General features: G+C 43.0%; 2 protein-coding genes across 15 annotated transcripts in view; one reads left to right on the plus strand and one right to left on the minus strand.

The window, feature by feature from the left end:
• The window catches only part of APBB2 (amyloid beta precursor protein binding family B member 2), a 375499-nt gene extending 360855 nt beyond the window's left edge, over positions 1 to 14644 (plus strand). For 12 of the 14 annotated variants that reach the window (XM_025438365.3, XM_025438369.3, XM_025438364.3 and 9 more), the window contains 5 exons: positions 1576 to 1663; positions 2527 to 2610; positions 4250 to 4365; positions 5998 to 6177; positions 10745 to 14644. In XM_025438365.3, coding sequence (XP_025294150.1) covers positions 1576 to 1663; positions 2527 to 2610; positions 4250 to 4365; positions 5998 to 6177; positions 10745 to 10912 — 636 coding nt within the window. In that variant the 3' untranslated portion in view covers positions 10913 to 14644. The remainder of the gene's footprint in view (positions 1 to 1575; positions 1664 to 2526; positions 2611 to 4249; positions 4366 to 5997; positions 6178 to 10744) is intronic. The other 2 variants (XM_049108653.1, XM_049108650.1) reach the window with 1 other exon arrangement.
• A 1579-nt stretch (positions 14645 to 16223) lies between these two features.
• NSUN7 (NOP2/Sun RNA methyltransferase family member 7) overlaps positions 16224 to 19529 on the minus strand; it is a gene marked incomplete at its 5' end in the record, with an annotated part of 59694 nt that continues 56388 nt past the window's right edge. Inside the window, 2 exons of the mRNA XM_049107736.1 lie at positions 16224 to 18006; positions 18581 to 18704. Of these exons, the coding sequence (XP_048963693.1) occupies positions 17371 to 18006; positions 18581 to 18704 (760 nt within the window). The remainder of the gene's footprint in view (positions 18007 to 18580; positions 18705 to 19529) is intronic.

Here is a 19529-nt window from a genome sequence, read left to right on the forward strand (position 1 = left end):
TCTAGTTGGCCCCCCCTGAATGAACACAGTGTTCCAAGGGCGAGCCAGTAGAGAGCAGACCACTGGCCACTCTGTCCCTGGACCTCCAAGGAGTGCAGTACCAGGATGGTTGATGTTTTAGCAACATCACCGCCAGCTGGTGTTCAAATAGTGGTGGGCCAAGTGCCCAGGGCACTGGCACAGGTGTCCTTCAGCCAGGCCTTTCCACCCCCAGACTGACTTACTGAATCTGAACATGAGACTTGGCCACCCCCCCTGCTGAGCATCACCTTTCTGGTTCGAGGCAGATGTCAAGACCCCACCTCATCACAGCACTTCCTCAGCTAGCCAGGCCCAGGCTGTAGCCTGGTATCTGCACATCAGAAGCAAAGCAGGTGCCAGCCACGTTTCCTAAGGGAGGGGTAGGAGCTGGGCCGGCTCTGATCCAGGTGACCAGGGCATGCAGGGTGACCAGCGCATGCAGGGTCGGTGCTGGTCTGGCCATCACCATTTATCCCACTCTGGCATTGACGGGCCCCGGCATAGCCTGCAGCTTTGCAGCACACTCCCTGCTCATCATTTTCTCCATTCATTCAGGCAGCAGATAGCCCTGAACATCGTGTGTGTGCCAAGTCCTGTTCTAAGAATACAGCAGAGGCTAAAACAGGAAAGAAAGAAATCTTTGTCCTCGTGGAGCTTGTATTCTAGTGTAAAGCCCCCCGAACATGGCCCTAACACAGAGCAAGTGCTCATTAAAAATGTGATGTTATTGTGAGCAGCCCTCTTGCCTGCCATCCCAGGCACAGACCCACAGAGGGCTGGAGTGGAGCTCTGGGGAGGAAGCCACTTTTGTTCCACCTGAAATGGAAAGCTTGGGCTGGGAATGAAGATAGGAGTTGCTTTTGGGGTCACTGAAGGGTGGGTTTCCTCCAGTCCCTAAACCAACAGCACTTCGTGAACAGGAGTGAAAAATGATCCTAGTGCCCCTAACAGCAGACCGCAAACAGATTTGAGAATAACAACCCCCAGAGCAGGGAATATTTCTGAGTGCTGACATTCAGTCCTCAGAACTGACAACACATTATCACTGGGGACATAAATATTATTATTCCCACGTGCAAAGAGGAAACGAGACACAAGGGGTCAGGTGACTGGCCCAAGGTCACACAGCTAGTAAGTAGCGAAGGAGGGATTTGAACCCACAAACACTAACCCCCGAGCCCTGAAAAGGGTGCCAAGAAGTTAACATTCAGAAGCAATGAGAAAAGTCTGTTGCTGTATGTTCCAGTGACCGCAGTGGACCAGCAGAGGGTATTTGTTTGGGTTGTCTCCCTAGAGGTGGGAGCCTGGGGAAAGGAGGAAGCATTTCCAAGCAATCAGGAGATTGCTCCTCAGGGGGATAGTCCTTCACCTGTTACCCCTGGGGAAAATGAGCGCAGTTCTCCAAGTAGCTCAGCGACGCAGAGGAGGGTGGTCAGGCGGTAGACGAAAACCTATTCAACTTGGAAGTAAAGTCACCTCAGGCCCTTTCCTGGCTGGAAAAGCTGAAGATGGGGTCTGTAACCACAAACCACAGGTGTGTTTTCTCCTCTTCAGATTATGGCCGAACGGAAGAATGCCAAAGCCCTGGCCTGCAGTTCCCTACAGGAAAGAACCAATGTGAACCTCGACGTTCCCTTGCAAGGTAGGCGAGCAGCACCTGCTCCCTTCATGCTGGCGCTCTGCAGCCTGGTGAAGACCCAGAGGGCCTCGTGGGGTTCCCTGCCATTTCTAGTCTCCTGCAGAAACATGCTCAACCCACAGATGCTCGCCGAGCATGCACTAGGGGGTCCTCCTGGCCCAGAGTTTGTTTTGTGCCGACAGGATTAGGTACAAAGGACCAGGATGAGTTTTGTTGTTATTGGACAAGACTAGAGAGTATTATCTTTAGTGCTTCTATAATTCATGTATAGTGTGAGATAAGAACCAGCTGGTCTAAAAATATGTGGGTTGACGTGGAAAAAAAATTTTTTTTGCCAACTATAATGATCACCGTCAAGGAGACTTCCTGCAGTGATCGTTTTGGCGATACGTACGAGCGCCGAGTCACTGTGTTGCACACCTGAAACTAACATAATGTTAGAGGTCAGGTCTATAAAATAAAACTGGAGACACGTGGGGGGATGCTGTTATTTTCCTGTCTCGGTGCCCTTTGTGATTCAGTTTTCTCTGGGCCACCAACCACTCCTCCCAAATAGGCCATCAAAACCGGTGGATTTAGCATATATGAAAAAAGACAGTAGCAGCTTTTAATGCATCCATCCCACGTCCTGCTTTCAAATGCTTCCCTGCCTAGAAATGAAAGTCAGGTGGGATTTTGAGTGACAGAGCCAGCAGTGTCTGGTGGAAGAGATGCTCTTCTCACAGAACAGAGGCCGCACCCCCTCTAGAAACAGGACGTCGTGGCGCGGGCGGTGTGCTGGGCAATCCGGACGGCGCACAGCGTGGCGGCCGGCTGTGGGTGTCCGAACCACGGTGAAAGAGTCTGTTGCTTTTGTTCTCCTGCAGTAGACTTTCCAACACCAAAGACTGAGCTGGTCCAGAAGTTCCACGTGCAGTACTTGGGCATGTTACCCGTAGACAAACCAGTCGGTATGTGAAACGTTTATGTCCTTTGACTTTGTGAGCGCTTGGGAGCTCCTGGGAGGTGATCGTCCCCCCGAGGGGTGGGCTCTGCTCCTCTAATCCCTCTCCCCCGTCTTGAATCAAGCCCCTGCACTGTCACCAGTCAGGGCACGTACATGGTCCTGATCCAGAGAGCAATAGAGGACGAGCTAAGCTGCCCCGTCACGTTGTCCCCAGAATAGAGGGACTTAACAGGGCACACGCATGGCTCACACTGTAGCGTGGAGATGCAGGATCCAGGGCTCCCAAGGGCTGCGCCCTTCTTGCAGGGAGCCGCCCGCTCTGGGACCGGGTACCGCCATCAGTGCTGGTGACCACTGGGTGGGGGGTGGAGGCCGAGGGAGCCCTCATGCCTTCCTTTCGAGGTGCCACCCCCAGGCGGCACACACTGCAGTTGGCTCACAGCCTGGGGCAGAGCTGGGTTGCTCAGCCGTACCATGCTCAAAGGAGGCTGGGACATGGAGCCTTCCCCTGGGGAGAAGAGGCTGCGGAGAAATCAGAACCCTTATGCACTGCTTGGGAAAAAGTGAGATGGTCACAGCCACTCTGGAAAAAAAGTCTGGCCGTTCCTCCAAAGGTGAACTGCAGAGTTACCATTGGACTCGGCAGTTCTGCTCCTGGGCGTTTACCCAAGTGAAATGAAAACATCTGTCCACACCAACTCTCACAGCAGCGTTATTCATCAATGTCAAAAAGTGGAAACAAATGTCGATCAACTGATGAATGGATTAATAAAATGTGATACTGCCCCCCCCCCAAAAATGGAATACTGCTGTACTTGGTAATTTTACTTGGCAGTAAAGAGGCATGAAGTACCAGCGTGGGTTGGCCTGGAAGACAGTAAGCCAAATGAAAGAAGCTGGATACAAAGAAACACGCCGTATGATCCCATGTGTATGACATGTCCAGAATAGACCAACCTCTGGACAGACCAGGGGACTGGGAAGAAATAGATGGTGACCCCCTAAAACATACAGGCTTTCTTTTGGGGGTTATAGAAATGTTCTAAATTTGATTGTGGTGATGGTTTGCACAATCCTGTGAATATACCAGAAACCAGTGCATCGTACACCTCCAATGAGTGAGCTGTATGTGAATGATGCCTCAGTGAAGCTGCTGTTCCCACCTCCCCGCTCACACTGCCACACAACACCCTGCAGCAGGGCCCGGGGCATCGTGCACCCTGCTCAGGAGGCGGGCCTCCTAGATGTGGCCTTCTGTAAGGAACAGAGTAAGATGGAGGAAGGTGGGGTATTTTGGAAGATGCTGGCTTCTGTCCCGTTCCCTTTCCCAAGGCTCCTTGCTTAGGGAAAGGTAACATTTGCTTAAGTGCTATTTATGTACTCGGGGTGGGACTCTCTGGAAGGAAAGTAGTACCACGGTCCAGTTGGGTACCTCTCTGGAGGTTCTCATGACCCTTCTTTCTGTTGAAAAAGCTGTTTGTTTGGTTTTTTTCTTTCAAGCAATGAAATGCTCCCAACGAAATACCAAAAAGAAAAAAGAAAAAAGATCTGCTTGGGTGTAGCTGTTACTGGGTGATTTGGGCCCACACTCGAGAATGATAAATGGCTTTAGGAGCTTCCTCAGTGATCTGTTCTATCCACAGGAATGGATACCCTGAACAATGCCATAGAAAGTCTTATGACCTCGTCGAACCAGGAGGACTGGCTGTCTGTGAACATGAATGTGGCCGATGCTACTGTGACTGTCATCAGTGAAAAGGTGAGTGGGATTGTATGCGCGGTGGGTCTTCATGGGTTACAGTGAAACTCTGGCTACAGTAATCTTCCGTGAAATGGAGACACAAAGCCAAGGCTGGACCTCTGGGGGTGTGCTTAATTGTGATTAAAATAGCCAGCATTTAAATTTTTTTTTTCTTTTTTCTGTCCTTTGTGTCTGGATCTTGGCATAACTTTGCTTTTCTTTGAACCAAGAAGCATCTATTTTGGTGCTCCCAATTCTTTCTTGCTCTGGTGCCCAAGAGATTGAAGTAATTTGCTAGAGGTACCTATATGACACCGGCAGTCACTCATTGTGGGATTTGGTGTTCGGGCTCGTCTCCAGGCTTTCAGTATGGATTGGGCTGTTTGTCTGGAGTTGGGGCACAGGAGACACTTCTGTTGTGGAAAGTCCCCTGGTTTGTTCTGTCGTTGGTAGCATAGGCCACTGGTCATCAAGAGAAGCCAGCATTAGCCTCAAATCAAATTACCCATTCTTTGGTTAAGGAAACTGAGGCAAATAGTGCCCGTGGTCACAACAACTAGAAGCAACAAGCTCACGATTCGGTCCAGGTGGTCTGCTCTAGGCTCGTGACCACTTCTCAGTTCTCCCTCTGTGAAGCACCTGTTGTGGAAAGAGCACAAGGCGTTGGCCTGCTCTCGATGCCGTCCACTGGAAGGTCACCTTCAAGCCCAGTTCCCCTTCTCAGAAGGAGTTAGGAGTGATGCTCACTGGCCCTGCCTGCCTCTACAGCCCACCAAGCTGGGTCTTCTTAAGTCTCTAAGAAGCTCCTTTCTCCCTCACCGTGTGCAAGTGCTGCTCCTTCTGTGCTTCACCCCTTTGCCTACCCAACCCTTACCCGGGTCTCGACCTAAACATCATTTCTCCCAAGAAAACTTCATGGTGTCTCAGGCTAGTTTCATTTGCCTATGAAAGAATTCCATAGCACCTGAGTGAATATCTAGTAAGTTGAGATGTTAATGATCCAAAAGTCAACATTCTGGATGTGTTTACTAATTCAGAAATTGCATATGGTTGATGCAAAGGATGTGGTGTTTGTAAGAATGGATTCTGAACGTTTCTTTACACTGCATCATATGGATACCATATGGACGCCAGTTTGTGGAGGGGGAGGAGTGATTTGGCAGCTTTTCTACATGGTTTTAGATAGAAATGTGAAACAGTGTGCTACTTAGCATGAGAAGGAGATCCTGTAGCTCCTTTTCTCTTGGTGCTCTGAGGTTTCCAGTGGGTTCGCCTGGGCAGATGGGTTTTGAGCCACCAGGTGCCCTGTGTGGGCAAAGCCTAAGAAGTACACATGACACTGCCCCTGCCCACAGTGAACACACAGGCTTGGAGTGTGGCAGACAGAGAACAGAACACACAGAAGCACAGTAGTGTAGTTCAGAGCATAGTTAAATGTCGATGAGACACCCATATAGTAGTGATGGCCTCTCCGGACATATTTAGAAAATATAGGAGTCCTTTCTAAATCCAGTCTAGCTATATATTTTGAATACCAGTGTCTGTACGCAGCCACTCCAGGCTTGAGTCTATAATTTAAGAAATGAGCACGTTTATGACTGTCACCTGGCTTCACAGACAGAGCGGGCTGCTGACCAGCATGTCTTGCAGAATGAAGAGGAAACCTTAGTGGAGTGCCGCGTGCGATTCCTGTCCTTCATGGGTGTCGGGAAGGATGTCCATACATTTGCCTTCATCATGGACACTGGGAACCAGCGCTTTGAGTGCCATGTTTTCTGGTGCGAGCCTAATGCGGGTAACGTGTCTGAGGCGGTGCAGGCCGCCTGCATGGTGAGTAATCACGCTCCAGGGAACTGCTGGAGCTCCACGCCACTGCTTTTGTTTTATGTGCAGTAAATTAGTGCAGAGTTACTAATTTGAAAGAAAATACATCTAACCTCTAAAGTAATGCCTTGCTGTATGACGCCTCGCTCCTGTGGATGCCATCCGTGACAACGAGCAGTTCGCCATCTCAACAGCCAAGGACACCCACAAGAAGCCGGGCTGGATGGAGCTACATTCTGTTGAGACTCCAGTGCCATTGAAAGCAGTGATCTTCAAAACTACAAATTGGAGGATTCTTAAGTCTCGATCCCTAATTAATTTCAGTATATGATCAGGAAATGTTGGCCATGTATGAGTTGGCACCGTTTAGAACCAACTTAGTACTTAAAAAATGCAGCGTACCGAATGATTTTTTTTGTTTCAGATAGTTGGTTTAAGCATGTTGTTCTTACATATTTTATTTAATTTGTATCTGTGAACTCAGCCCTTACAGCAACTATTTGGAAGGTGGTTGTTAGTTCTGCTTTATTTGTGAGAAAACAGAGGCTTAGAGAAAAGAACGGAGCTCAGGGCGCAGAGTTGGTAAGAGACAAAGCCTGCATTAGACCCCAAGTTTTTCAGGTGACAAAGCTGGTGCTCTGTGTACCATGTATATGATTTCAAACAAACAAAAACACTTCATCATTCATTCTGCCAATATCCTTTGAGCACCTGTTATGCCAGGCACTGAAAAAGTTCTAGAAAAGTTGCAGAACAGAATGAATATAGGCATCCAAACCTGGGGTGGGTGGTAATTCTTAGCAACAGCAGGTTGGGTTGCTGGAACCAAGTAAAAAAGGTGAGGTCTGTATCATGAAGGGCCTGTGATGTCATGCCAAGGTGATTATCTTCAGCAAGCAGGAGAGGTGTTAAGCAGGAGAGATGAACTGATACTAGATTTTAAAAGCATACTCCACAAAAAAGAAACCAAAGTAGGGACCCCTGGGTGGTTCAGTGGTTGAGCATCTGCCTTCAGCCCAGGGCATGATCCCGGGGTCCTGGGATCAAGTCCTGCATCAGGCTTCAGCAGGGAGCCTGCTTCTCCCTCTGCCTGTGTCTCTGCTTCTCTCTGTGTCTCTCAGGAATAAATAAATAAAATCTTAAAAAAAAAAAATAAAAAAAAACAATGTAGAGGATGGGTTTAAAGGACAAGGCTGAGGTGGGGAGCTCCGCCAGGAGGCCATACTGGTCCAGATGTGAGTTTCAGAGGGTCTAATCCAGTACAATGGCAGGAGCAGATGGCTTGGGATGTTGTAGAGAATTGCCTGGCTGGGGATGAGAAATACTGAATTTAAAGCACCTGTTCATTTAACTCAACCCACCATTTATGGGCTGGACCCTGGGACTAAGATCCTTGTATTATAGAGCTTAGGTAGATGGGGGAGACACATAAACCAAAATTCTGCTGTAGTGTAAAAGGTACTATAAATGAAAGTATTAAAATCACACTGGCCTGAGAAGTACCAGGAGGAAAAAGATGTAGAGACCCTGAAGATAGACCAAGTCGGATGTGGAAGGGGTAGCTCGAAGTACAGCAGTGAGGGTTTTGCTTCTGGTTTTCTGATGGGGTGCAGAGGGATTCGCACATTTTTTTAGGCAGAGGGAAATGAGCTAGTAACACTGGATTGAAAGGGGGGTCATACACACAGTTGGGGCAAGGTCTTGGTGGTAGATTAAGAGCCTCGGGTTGGGGTTTAGCCTATTTGGGTCACAGTGACCCTGAGAGTAGCCAAATGCTAAGAATCCAAGAGGTGGTGTCACAGGAGGTTGCAAGAGGTTGCTAGACTAAGAATGAAGGCAAAGACTGAGATGGGCTGTAGATGGCAAAGGCCAGGCATAAGAACAGGGGGCCAGCTGACCTCCCCTTGAAGGACATCTTTGAATGAAGAGGGGAGGAGGAAGGAGGGAGGGGAAGAGCTGGTGGGGTTCTGACACCGCGGGCCTCTGTCAGGGATAGGGTTTCCCCTCAAGTGCTATGGAGCCGGGAAGCAGGACTCAGATTCCCCTGCAAGTGAAGGGGAGGGGCGGGAGGGGGCAAAGCTGGTGGAGGAGTCCAGATGAACCCCCCCGGCCCAGCGCAGGACACTCAGGGGATGAAGACAATAGGAAGTGGAAGCACCCAGTCAAGCAAAAGTGGGGGGTGACCCTTGAGGTATTTCACGAAATGAAAAAGATCCTAACAGATGGTTTTAGTCGTAAAATGAATGGCTTTCCGCCTTAACTGTACATTTTAAATGCTGGTGACAAATAATTAGCTTTATCACTGGTTACAGCTTATTTTCTGATTCTCAGCCTCATTTTCTCTCTGAGAAACCATTTTTACTCATTTGCTTACGATTTTAATTGTAACAGGGTGACCAGCTGAAGCGGCTCGGCCAACCCAGTATGAGGCTCACTGGTGACATCACACTCTCCTCTCCACTCAGATTCCAGCATTTCTAACTCAGTAGCTTTCCTCTTCAGTCAGATCCACATGAATCTCTCTCTGAAATATCTACGCATGAATTTATGCCATCTGAAACATCTGGGGGTGTTAACACATTCTTTTGAATCTACTTAATTTTTAGGTACTTTTTGCAGTTGTGTAGTATAGGCCCGGCTAAAGATATTTTGGTGGCATCTAGAATGAGAGGGGGAGCCTTCATGAAATTCACCAGGTGCAATTTTGATTCACACGGGACACACTTGACAGTAGAGATGCCTAGTCGGGTGTACCACGATGCCACACCTGCCCATTTACAGATCTGTGCTCTGGAAGTCTGTGCTTTGGGTTGTAATACAGACCTAGCAAGATAGCTAACCCAGAGGAAACTTGAGAAATCAGTTTCTTGGATGATTGGATCAAAAGGAGCCGGTTCTGTAGCCTCTGGGCATTGGGACTCAGAGTCCTTCCTGTAGATAGTTTATGCTTCCCACAGGGAAGCGTCAGCCTGTTTTGCACTGTACTAAAGAACCCATAATGTTTAAGCAGAGTTTAAAAAATCAACCACGGAATGATTTTAAAGTGCTTTGATTAGGAAAAAACATTCGGTAAATTTTAACCTTCTCATCTAATTTTGAGGAATTACTTATCTTTTCATTAATATAAAAGTGAGTGAAAAAAAAGTGAGTGGATTATGTTATATTTCTGAAGGAGAGAAACTATCTGGGGGGCCAACAGTGCTCATGGACATTTTAAATTCCATGAGGGTTTAGGGGCTTCTGGCTTGGGCAGTGGAGTGTGTGACTCTTGATCTCGGGGTTGTGAGTTTGAGCCTCATGTTGGGTATAGAGGCTACTTAAACTTTTTAAATCCATGAGGATTTCAGCTTGCAGATAAAATGTATCCTGAAATCTTATACATCATTCTTTTTTATTAAAGCAGGAAACAGGAGGGAGAGCAAATACTTATGAATGCCTTCAGTGTTGCTAGGCCTGTTTTCAGCCTTCTGCAAGGATTCCTTATTCATAACGCCCTCTGTAAAGGTCCTAGTTCTGTGCCATTTTACATGGAAGAAACTAAGGCTGAGAGATGGAATAACTTGCTTGGGTCATACAGTTCACATAAGGGACAGAGCCTCGCTTCAGTCTGTGACCTTTCCACCATGTTGTCTCCCAGTTAGCCATGAGCACTTACCTCTTGTACAGAGATGTACATGTCTCCGACAAAACTCAAATACTGTCTCTCCTGATCCTTTTCATTAGCTCTTTGACTGTTAGGTACATTAATTGCAACCAGCCTATCTGTATAGAGAACAAGTAGAGGGTGGAGATGGATGCGGAAAGCCATAACTTTCAACTTTGTTGAGCTGAATGATCTGTTTTTCTTTAGGCAGGCTCCACACCCAGCACAGAGCCCAATGCGGGGTTCGATCTCACAACTCTGAGATCAAGATCTGAGCTGAGATCAAGAGTTGGATGCTTAACCAACTGAGCCACCCACGTGTCCCAAGCATAATGATCATTTGGGAGCATTTAAAATACCCACATTGGGGCAGCCTGGGTGGCTCTGCGGTTTAAGCACCTGCCTTCTGCCCAGGGCATGATCCTGGAGTCCCAGGATCGAGTCCCACATCAGACTTCCTGCATGGAGCCTGCTCCTCCCTCTGCCTGTGTCTCTGCTTCTCTCTCTCTCTCTATCTCTGTCTATCATGAATAAATAAATAAAATCTTTAAAAATAAATAAAATAAAAAAATAAAAATAAAATACCCACATTTGGATGCCTGGGTGGCTCTGTGGTTGAGCATCTGCCTTTGGCTCAGGGCATGATCCTGGAGTTCCAGGATTGAGTCCCACATCGGGCTCCCCACATGGAGCCTGCTTCTCCCTCTGCCTGTGTCTCTGCCTCTCTCTGTGTGTCTCTCATGAATAAACTCTTTTTAAAAAATAAATAAAATAAAATACCCATATTAAGAAAAGAAATAATAAACTCTTGGATTTATGTTTAGGAGCTAAGTCATTACGTTTTGGAAGTAAATGCATTGGTGAATTAAAATCAAACAAGAAGGGATGATATGTCATTAATGACCATAAAACATTTTTGTTTTATTTCAGTTACGATACCAGAAGTGCTTGGTAGCCAGACCGCCTTCACAGAAAGTTCGACCACCTCCTCCGCCAGCAGACTCCGTGACCAGAAGAGTCACGACCAATGTAAAACGAGGGGTCTTATCCCTCATTGACACTTTGAAACAGAAACGCCCTGTCACAGAGACGCCATAGCTGCATATGTCCAAGGATTCTGGAATATTTACCTGAAGATTGAATAGCTACACTAAAGAAGATGAACTGATACCTGGCCTTCCATTCAGTTGCTGATGCTTTGTCTTCAGAGAATTTATCCTTAACCAAACAGTGTTAGACAAGCATGTTCTCTCGTCTTGCCACCATCATGTGATATGAAAAGAAGCATGACTAATTTTTTTTGCTATGAGTCAGATACATCATGAGCAGTGGAAGGTCTTTTTCTTATTGTAAATATCGTGAACATTACTTAACTTCACATACACAGAGAAGAATGTGGCCACACCCCTCCTAGTGAACTCATGCAGAGTCCTTGGAGCGAATGACACCTGAGTTAGTTTCACTGTCTTCTTGACTGGATCTGTCACAAGCAATGTTTAAGTCCTACAGCACTTTGCCCTGTTTCCAACATTGGAGTAGCCACTGCATACCAGATACCATTGAATTGCTGTTAAAATAGGATGATGAGTTTTTGTTTCAGTCTTTCATAAAATCGAACCTTTTGTTGACACAATTGGCTGTTGGCATCAGGACAGGAACCAAATGGCAGCTTTCCTTGACGAGCTCTTTGACACACGGACACCATTTCATGTCTACAGCTGTTTGTGGGATGTTGGGGGAAAAGTGAACTTCAAAAGTGAAAAACAAACCAAATTTGAGAAATTAAAATGAACAAAAAAATAGCCTTTCTAGATGGTTTTCAAACCAATTATTTAAAAAAAAGATTTAAGAAAATCATAAGGCATTTTGGGTGGGACATATTTCAAACTTCTGCCTTATATTGTACAATGCAGCTAGAGAATTATAGTTCACTATGGCCATTCTCTACATAAACAACATTACAATGAAATATTCCTCGTACGCCTTTCATCCTTAGTTTGATAATCAGCCAATATGCAATTTGGAGTTGAGGGAGTGTCATTCATACTTTGACTCTCTACCACCATGTCATTATGTTAGTCCTCCTAGTGAAATGTCCTGCTAGGATTCTGTATGCAGTCTTACCTTCCTGCTTTTTGCCCAGAAAGCTGTCTGTCCAACATGTATTGTCCATGGCAACAAATTACATTAAATCGAATCTTTCTGAATTTATGTATTTAATATTAGAATTTGTTGGACTTTACTAGATATATTTTTAAATTTATATTTTTTCCATTTTTTCAAGATTTAAAAATTTCGTATCAGAGCAAAATATACACAGCAACAACGAACTGCTTAACAAGTGTCCCAAAAATAACATTTTCTCACCTAGAAAGATACACAGATTTAGACTCTTATTGACATTGTTGTTTTAAAAAGAAGTTGCTAAGGAGACCAATCTAAATATTAGCCTTAGTTAACTTTTGAATGTCAAAATTAACATTTTAAGACATCCAGTTATAAAAAGTAACACTTTGTTTATCCACTACTATGTTCTTGTCAAAACGGTTTCCACAGTCTTATCACATTTGAGCCTTAACAGGTAGAGAAAGGTACTCTATAAACACATTTGAGAAATAAAAATATATATAAAGTACCAAGAGGCTCAGTCACTTAGCCTAAGATGTCTCAAAACTTTATGAGAGAGCCAGGACCAGAACCCATGCTTCCCAACTCTGTTATACGTTATGTTGCTTCCACATCAGTGAGGAAGGGTTTCTCCAGAATTACCCTTGGCATAACTGGTTATTGTAAAAAAAAAAAAAAAGAAAAAGAAAAGAAAAAAAAAATCTTTGAATTCCCTGTATAAATAGGGAAATACACCCAAATTCCTCATGCAGTGGTATTAATCATAAAACCATTGCCCTCACTCAGTCCAGGCCTATTTTCCTACAGTGTGCCTCAAACGTGTTGTAGAGAACAGGATCCTACACGCAGTACAAGCCTGTTCAACTCACGAGATTTTCCAGAGATGACGTTACTTGTGGTAGAGATACTCCCAACCCATGGTACTTAGCCACCAGAGAACATGATGGAGTCGGTGGCCTCCTGCCTCTGTTCCCTCAGAATCCTGGAACTGTTGGCCGGCACTGTAGTGTTGTGACAAAAAAGATGCCACCCTAGAAAGGAGTTCTGCTTCTCACCAGCCTATATACTAGTCTATCTGAAGTAACCAGTGCCATCCTAAGAAATTCTCGCATTAAGAAAATCCTTACTGTGCCCTTCGAAAAGCTGTTTAAAGTTTAATGATGATGATCTTTCATCACGGTCTCCGCAGTGAACGAAAGGCTTTAGTGTGAGAAAAATTCTGAATCAGTCACCCGCTTCTCTACTGGAAATCTCTACCAGAACCTACTGTTCATTTTTTAAGGTATACCTTTGTTTGTTTTCGGGATCAAGAATACTGAGCTAGCTTTAAGTAGCAAACTGATTAATATATGCAATTATAGAATGTGTTCAGATGAATGATAGGCTTTACATACTGAAAACTTTACTGCAGATATTCTGTTTTGAAAATAGCTTTGCGTACTAAATGCAATTAATTTTGTAAAATCCATTACGTTAAACCGAGCGTTCAGACACTTTCTGCCATGGCCAAAAAGTACGTGTGACAGTGTGTGTGTATTTCTCTGTGAGAGGGCGCGGTGTCCCCCCCGACGCTGAGGTGACACTTGAGTTATCTATGCATCTTCTTTAGACCTGCGACGCGGTAAACAGGCGGCCACGTCCGCTATGCCTCGTACGTCTTATCATTGTTTTAATTAACCTGTTAAATACGGCTTGAAATATTTTTATTTTATTTATTCTATTTTTACTGAAATATACTGCATTATTGTGTTAATGTATTATCTTTACTGGATAGTATCTCACAGTGTATCCAGGCCTAAGTAATCTCAGTGAACTATACATCGCCTAAAAGGTGGTTTTGTAATGATTTGTAGTCACATTTTTATTGGAATATGTAGAAGAAATGGCAAAATGCTTAAAGTTCCTTTTATTTTTTAAAAGCAGCTAGATAGACGCAGACTTGCCACCTCATATATGTGCTCCTTGGCAGCATCAAGGGGAATAGCCAACATGCTTATGGCAAAAACTTCACTTTGCAAACCTGAAGCACTGCTTGGGTGCTTTGTTTTTATATTCTTCACAGCACATGTGATCTCATCTAAAAGACACATGTCCACAAGCCCTTTGTTTCCACCTGGATAGAAGATCACCTATAGCTAATTAGGACCATTGTTTTTTGTTTGTGTCTGTCTGGTTGCATGAAGGGACATTTAGACCATTTCCATTAAAATAAGCTCTTTGTGATAAACTGTTGGCACTGCTACTTTTTTACAAAATCCACTCTGATTTTATGATGGAGATTTGTAAGATGATTCTACACGAGGTCATTTACTAGAAAGCCCCAAATCTTTCCTCCTTTTCTCATATGATGCCTCATTTCATAAGCATTTGCAACACAAATTCATGAATTCCCACGAAAAGCAGAGCCCTGAGACTAGCACAATTTAACTAATAAAACCATTAGCTCTCTAGGTTGCCAGGCTTCCTTAACCTAATACACAGCTGACATGTGTGCTACACAGCCAGGAAAATGAAGTTTAATTTAGTTCAGCTTCAGAGAAAAGATTCCGCTCACACTTTTATCAATGAGAGCACTCCTTGCCATCCAAAGCAGCTTGTTTATCCTGAAAGAACGTTTGGTTTTGCTTTCTGCCCCCTTTGCTGTTGACCACTTTTACACATTTAAATGTAATATGTTGTGAGAATAAACTTAGCTGCACAAAATGTCTGGCTCATTCATCTGCCATCTCAGTCCTATCGATCCAGGAATGGAAATAACCAGTGTAGAATCTCCACGCTAGTCGTTCTCTCTTCAGATGATTCTAACCTCAAGTTAAAAACCACGTTAGTAATGAAAGATTGTGCTTTGACTGTTACTGCAGATTTCCACCTGGTAAGAACTATAGTCACTTTAAATTTTGAGTAATTTATCGCACTGCCCTGACGGGGCAATCAGGAAGGGCAGCTGGCATCCTTAGTCACCAGCTCGGGATGGGTGGAAGCAGTCTTCCTAGTATTAAGAGTCTAGCTTTCATTCCTTTTAAGAACCCGATGTTAATAAAGAATAATGTTGTACAAGCACTAAGTCCAAAATCCAAGGTAACCAGAAGAGCCAGTTAGATGTGGGCTAGTTTAACTGCCAGATCCACATGAGATCAGTGTGTACCCATTTCTCCTTGTTGTCCATCTTGCAATCCCTCCCTCCCCCGTCATAGCTTCTTCTTAACTCTATCACAGGCAGTTACTCTGAAGGAACAAAATTTCATTTTGGTTTCAGGTATTACATCAGTGGTAAGTAATTTCAGACAAAATTTGCTATTGGAGAATCTACCAGTAAATTCATTATTTTAGGTTTTTGCAGCGCTTTGCTCTAAGAAGCTCAAGAAAGGAAAATGTGAGTGTAATCAGTACTCTCCTTCACTAGCATTCTCACAGTTTTATCCAGTCTTTTTCCCTTTTTACGAAAGCACTTAAATAATTGATGGTGTTCTTCTTAGAAGACCCTCAAAGGAAAAAAAAAGACCCTCAAAGAAGAACACTACAAGTTTAACCGTTCAAAATCTCCATATATTTCTAGAGAAAAATAGTGACAGGATGAGTGCTATGAGATACTGAAAATAAGTGGCTTAAATTGTGATACGACATGAATCACAAAGCTTATCAGAAAAATATCTTGAACTATTCCTCCACGATGAATTATCTTTTTATAACATCACAGAAAATAAATATCTAAAACCTGCTACTTTGGGACAATGGAATACTTTTCAGCCTTGGGCAGGGGAAGAGGCAGGAGGAATAAGCGGTTCCAGGGATAAAATACTAGCTCTTTACCCAACAAAGTTCAATTCAGCTGCCCTAGCTAGCGCTCTAGAGGCCTGGGACACTCAGAGCCAGACAGTAGGGAGTAGGAGGAAAGACCTTATTTTTGAAACTGGTCTCATTTTTTATTTTTGAAATCAATAAATTAAGCTGAGCGTTTAAAACATTTCTGTACTTTTTGAGAGTCATAATTGAGAATTCTTTGGGGATTTAAAATAGAAGTTCAAGTATAAAAAGGCTTATTGCCTTTCTTCCCTGACACATTCTGATAAATGTAAATTTTCAGTTAAAATAAAGATTTACTACTACTAAAATGAAATCTGCCATTTTGTTTATCCTCACTTCAAGTGAGAAAATGAAGACTAGAATGTTATTGCTGATACAGGCCTAAAAATTCATCTTGAAGAGGATAATAGTCTACTGAAATCATGCCGCCTGACTTGAACATTTAGGAATTCACATAAAACTGTTCAACACAACTGGATTCTGAAAATAGAACTTTATATTCAAACTTTATGAATGTGTCTATGAACATATTTTAAACAATAGGTTTCATAGTCGTAACTTACTTGATTTAATGTCAAACAATTTCTGTTTCCATGATGAAAAACCAATCAATAGACCCAGAAGTGATCATCATACCAATTCTTGATAGGCAACAGATAATAAATTCAAGATGAATTGATTTTTAATATAATTAACATAGTGCTACAATATATTTTAATTGTGCATCAGAAATGATCTACTGAAGTTTGATTACCGAGTACCATTTGATAGGACTTGTAGATTTTACTGTTTCACCTGATCTTGGAACAGAAGCAGACACTTTTATGGATCTCTTCAATAATAGGTGTCACTTGCATTCAGTTTTCCTCCCCCTCAGAATTATTACGAATTAGATGGAAATCTGTGTACAGTCACTTTTCCACAACTGTGATTGGCATGGTCAGAAGGGAAAGCTGACTATGTTCAATCTGCTCGGGATCCTGGAAGCTCTTCCAAGGAGAAACAGTTTTCACTCTGGTAGCGTTCAGCTGAACCACCCACACCTGGAACTTCAAAATTGCCTGTCCTTCCTACTCAATCACATCACAAAAATACATGCCATCCCGTGTTTAAAGAATATTTTGATATTTAAGAAAAAAAAATCAACCTCCATAGTGATGGAAAATGTCAAACCACAACTGAATAGATACAGAAAAGCGACCTCAAGTAGGCGTGAAGGCCAGCGTCTTTTCCCTGGCCACGCTTTCCAGTCACCTGCCCCACATCTGTTATGAGGCAGTGTTTCCCTGCAGGAAAAACTTGCAGCTTCCTCTTAAAACAGTATCCTGAGTCCAGACCGAAAGTTAGCAAGAAGACAGGTTCTAACAGCTGATACTGAGTCTACAGCCGGACATTCTAGAACAGATCGGCACTGAGCTGTTGAAATGTAGGAATTCTGCTTTTGTTGGATCACTTACATTATTTTCTCACTTGTCCTAATTCTCTTGAAGGTAATATCACATTTAGAAGATACTAAGTGACCAAAAGATGAGTATCTTGTGTAGGGTTATCTAACCTTCAGAGAAATATCAGACTTTGAAAAAAAAAATCAACTGCTCTTGACCCCTGTAAAAAACACAAGACAGTCAAAGCCATGGTCGAGGACGCCGAAGTAGGGAGGAAGGTAAGTTTTCTTTAGGCTTTTCCCCTCTTCTGGTTATTGATGGTGAGGGAAAGTAGCTGGGCATGACAGTCTTGGGTCCAACCCAACGATAGTAAAAATGTTGAGTTGGTAGCTGAGATTTGATCCCTTGGGAACTTGAAAATGGCAACATTACCGGAGGCAGAACAATTTCGATGGGTTTCAGAGCAATCACTCTGTCTTCTGAGCGAGGTCTTAGGAAGCTGGTCTGCCGTTCATATGGTCTGGGGTGAGCTGCGTTCTTTGTAAGTGTAGGCGCTAAGGGATTGTTGGCAGGTTTGCCAGGTTTTCTGACCTGTGAGGAAGAACTTGCTGGAGTTGCATTTTTCTGTGGAAGAGATGTTTTTGTTAATATCTCTGGCCGATTAGCTTTTGCATTTGTTTCTCGATTCAGGAACTCAGCGATTTTCATTTGGATCCCATTATTGTCATTAGTGGGAGCTTTTGGCAATGATGTTTTTGATTTTTTCTTCTTCTTCTCCCGTTTTGAAGATTTACCTAACTCAATTCCATCCAGTAGACCTTTTGCTGCAGCCCGGGCCAAAACATCCTTCACAGACACTGTCTCAGATGGGTCCCGCTACAATTAAAAAGAGGCAGTTACTACATGTTGAAGTTGTATATTATAAATTCTCCCAGCATTTCAGTAAAAATAAAAGAGTATCTTTCTTACTATAAAGGAAATGGTTTTCAGTCCTTATTCACGAATATATCCCATAAACCTCAGCAAATGACTTTTTTTTTTACTTTAAACTTCCTCATTTGTAAATGTGATAGAAAAAAAAATTCTAGAGCTTATTTTTTCCATGTGAGCTAAGATGAACTAAATGTTGGCAAAGTGCTTGGAAAGGTAGGGGTGGAGAGCAGATAAGCAAGGATCGCTCAGGAGGAATGGAAAGAGAAAAAGAGGGATTTGGGGGCACCTAGCCGGCTCAGTCAGAAGAGTAGGCCACTCTTGATCTCAGGGTCATGGGTTTGAGCTCCATGTTGCGTATAGAGCTTCCTAAAACAAATGAACTTTAAAAAAAAGGGATTTTTGTGTCACACAGTAAGCACACCATTTCAAAATCTTCACAAAGTACCTAGGTTCCTCTTTATGAGGTTTGCAGTTTCTTAATTCAAAGCATGACATGGATTGGAATTTTCCCCCTTACCTCCCTTGTTAGAACAGAAAGAAAACAACCATTGGTAATTTCAGATGGTTCCATTCTGAAAAATTTATCAGTAGACAGATGTATTTCCTTTAAGGAACACATTGGAAGAACAGGAGGACTAAGCCTGCAATAGATATGAGCCAACAGGAGATGGTTAGAATGACTTGTTTGCCAATCAAGAGAGACAGTAAATTGTGACAATTTTTCTTCTAGTATTGTTTTCTAATCATTTAAGCACAAATCCCAAATAAGAATAAAATGCTGAATCAGAACAATATTATAAATTAAAAGCTCTACTATTTCATATTAGCTCATAATTTATTTTGCTTCCCAAGGTTTCCATCTTTAAACAACCATGCCAAGAATACCAGCCTTTCTACAAATTAAAATCTCTTCCAAGTTGCTAATATGTTAACCAAAAGACTTCCATTATCAAAACAGGTAAATATGTATAGTAATCACAAAGATATAATAGAAAAAAACTTTTACTTTCACATGTTGTCAAAATACAAAAAGTATGACTTCCTTCTTTTGGTTACTTTTTGCACAATTACAATATAAAAATACAGCCTATCGTTTTAACTACATTATTCTTCCCAACCACTTTTTGAGTATTAGTGAATGTGTTACACAATGCTCAAGAAAGTGCATAACAAAGAAAAGATTTTGTGGCAGAAACATAAAAATCTCTAATCACTATTATGTGTAAAATAACATTTTGGTTTTTATATTTACTATTTAATTTCTCATTCAGTAATAAGTGGTTCATTCATAAAAGATAATTCTTATATTCCCATACTTTTACAATTAAAATATATTTAATCAAAGCAATATTTTCCCATATAAATTAAAGTATCAGGAACTCTTTTGTTAATAATTTTGTATATTTTGAAATTTAGCACCATTTTATTTTTTTCAAGTTTTTATTTAAATTCTAGTTAGTTAACCT

The sequence above is a fragment of the Canis lupus genome, chromosome 3 (assembly GCF_003254725.2).
Source record: "Canis lupus dingo isolate Sandy chromosome 3, ASM325472v2, whole genome shotgun sequence".
In the NCBI taxonomy this organism is placed as follows: domain Eukaryota; kingdom Metazoa; phylum Chordata; class Mammalia; order Carnivora; family Canidae; genus Canis; species Canis lupus.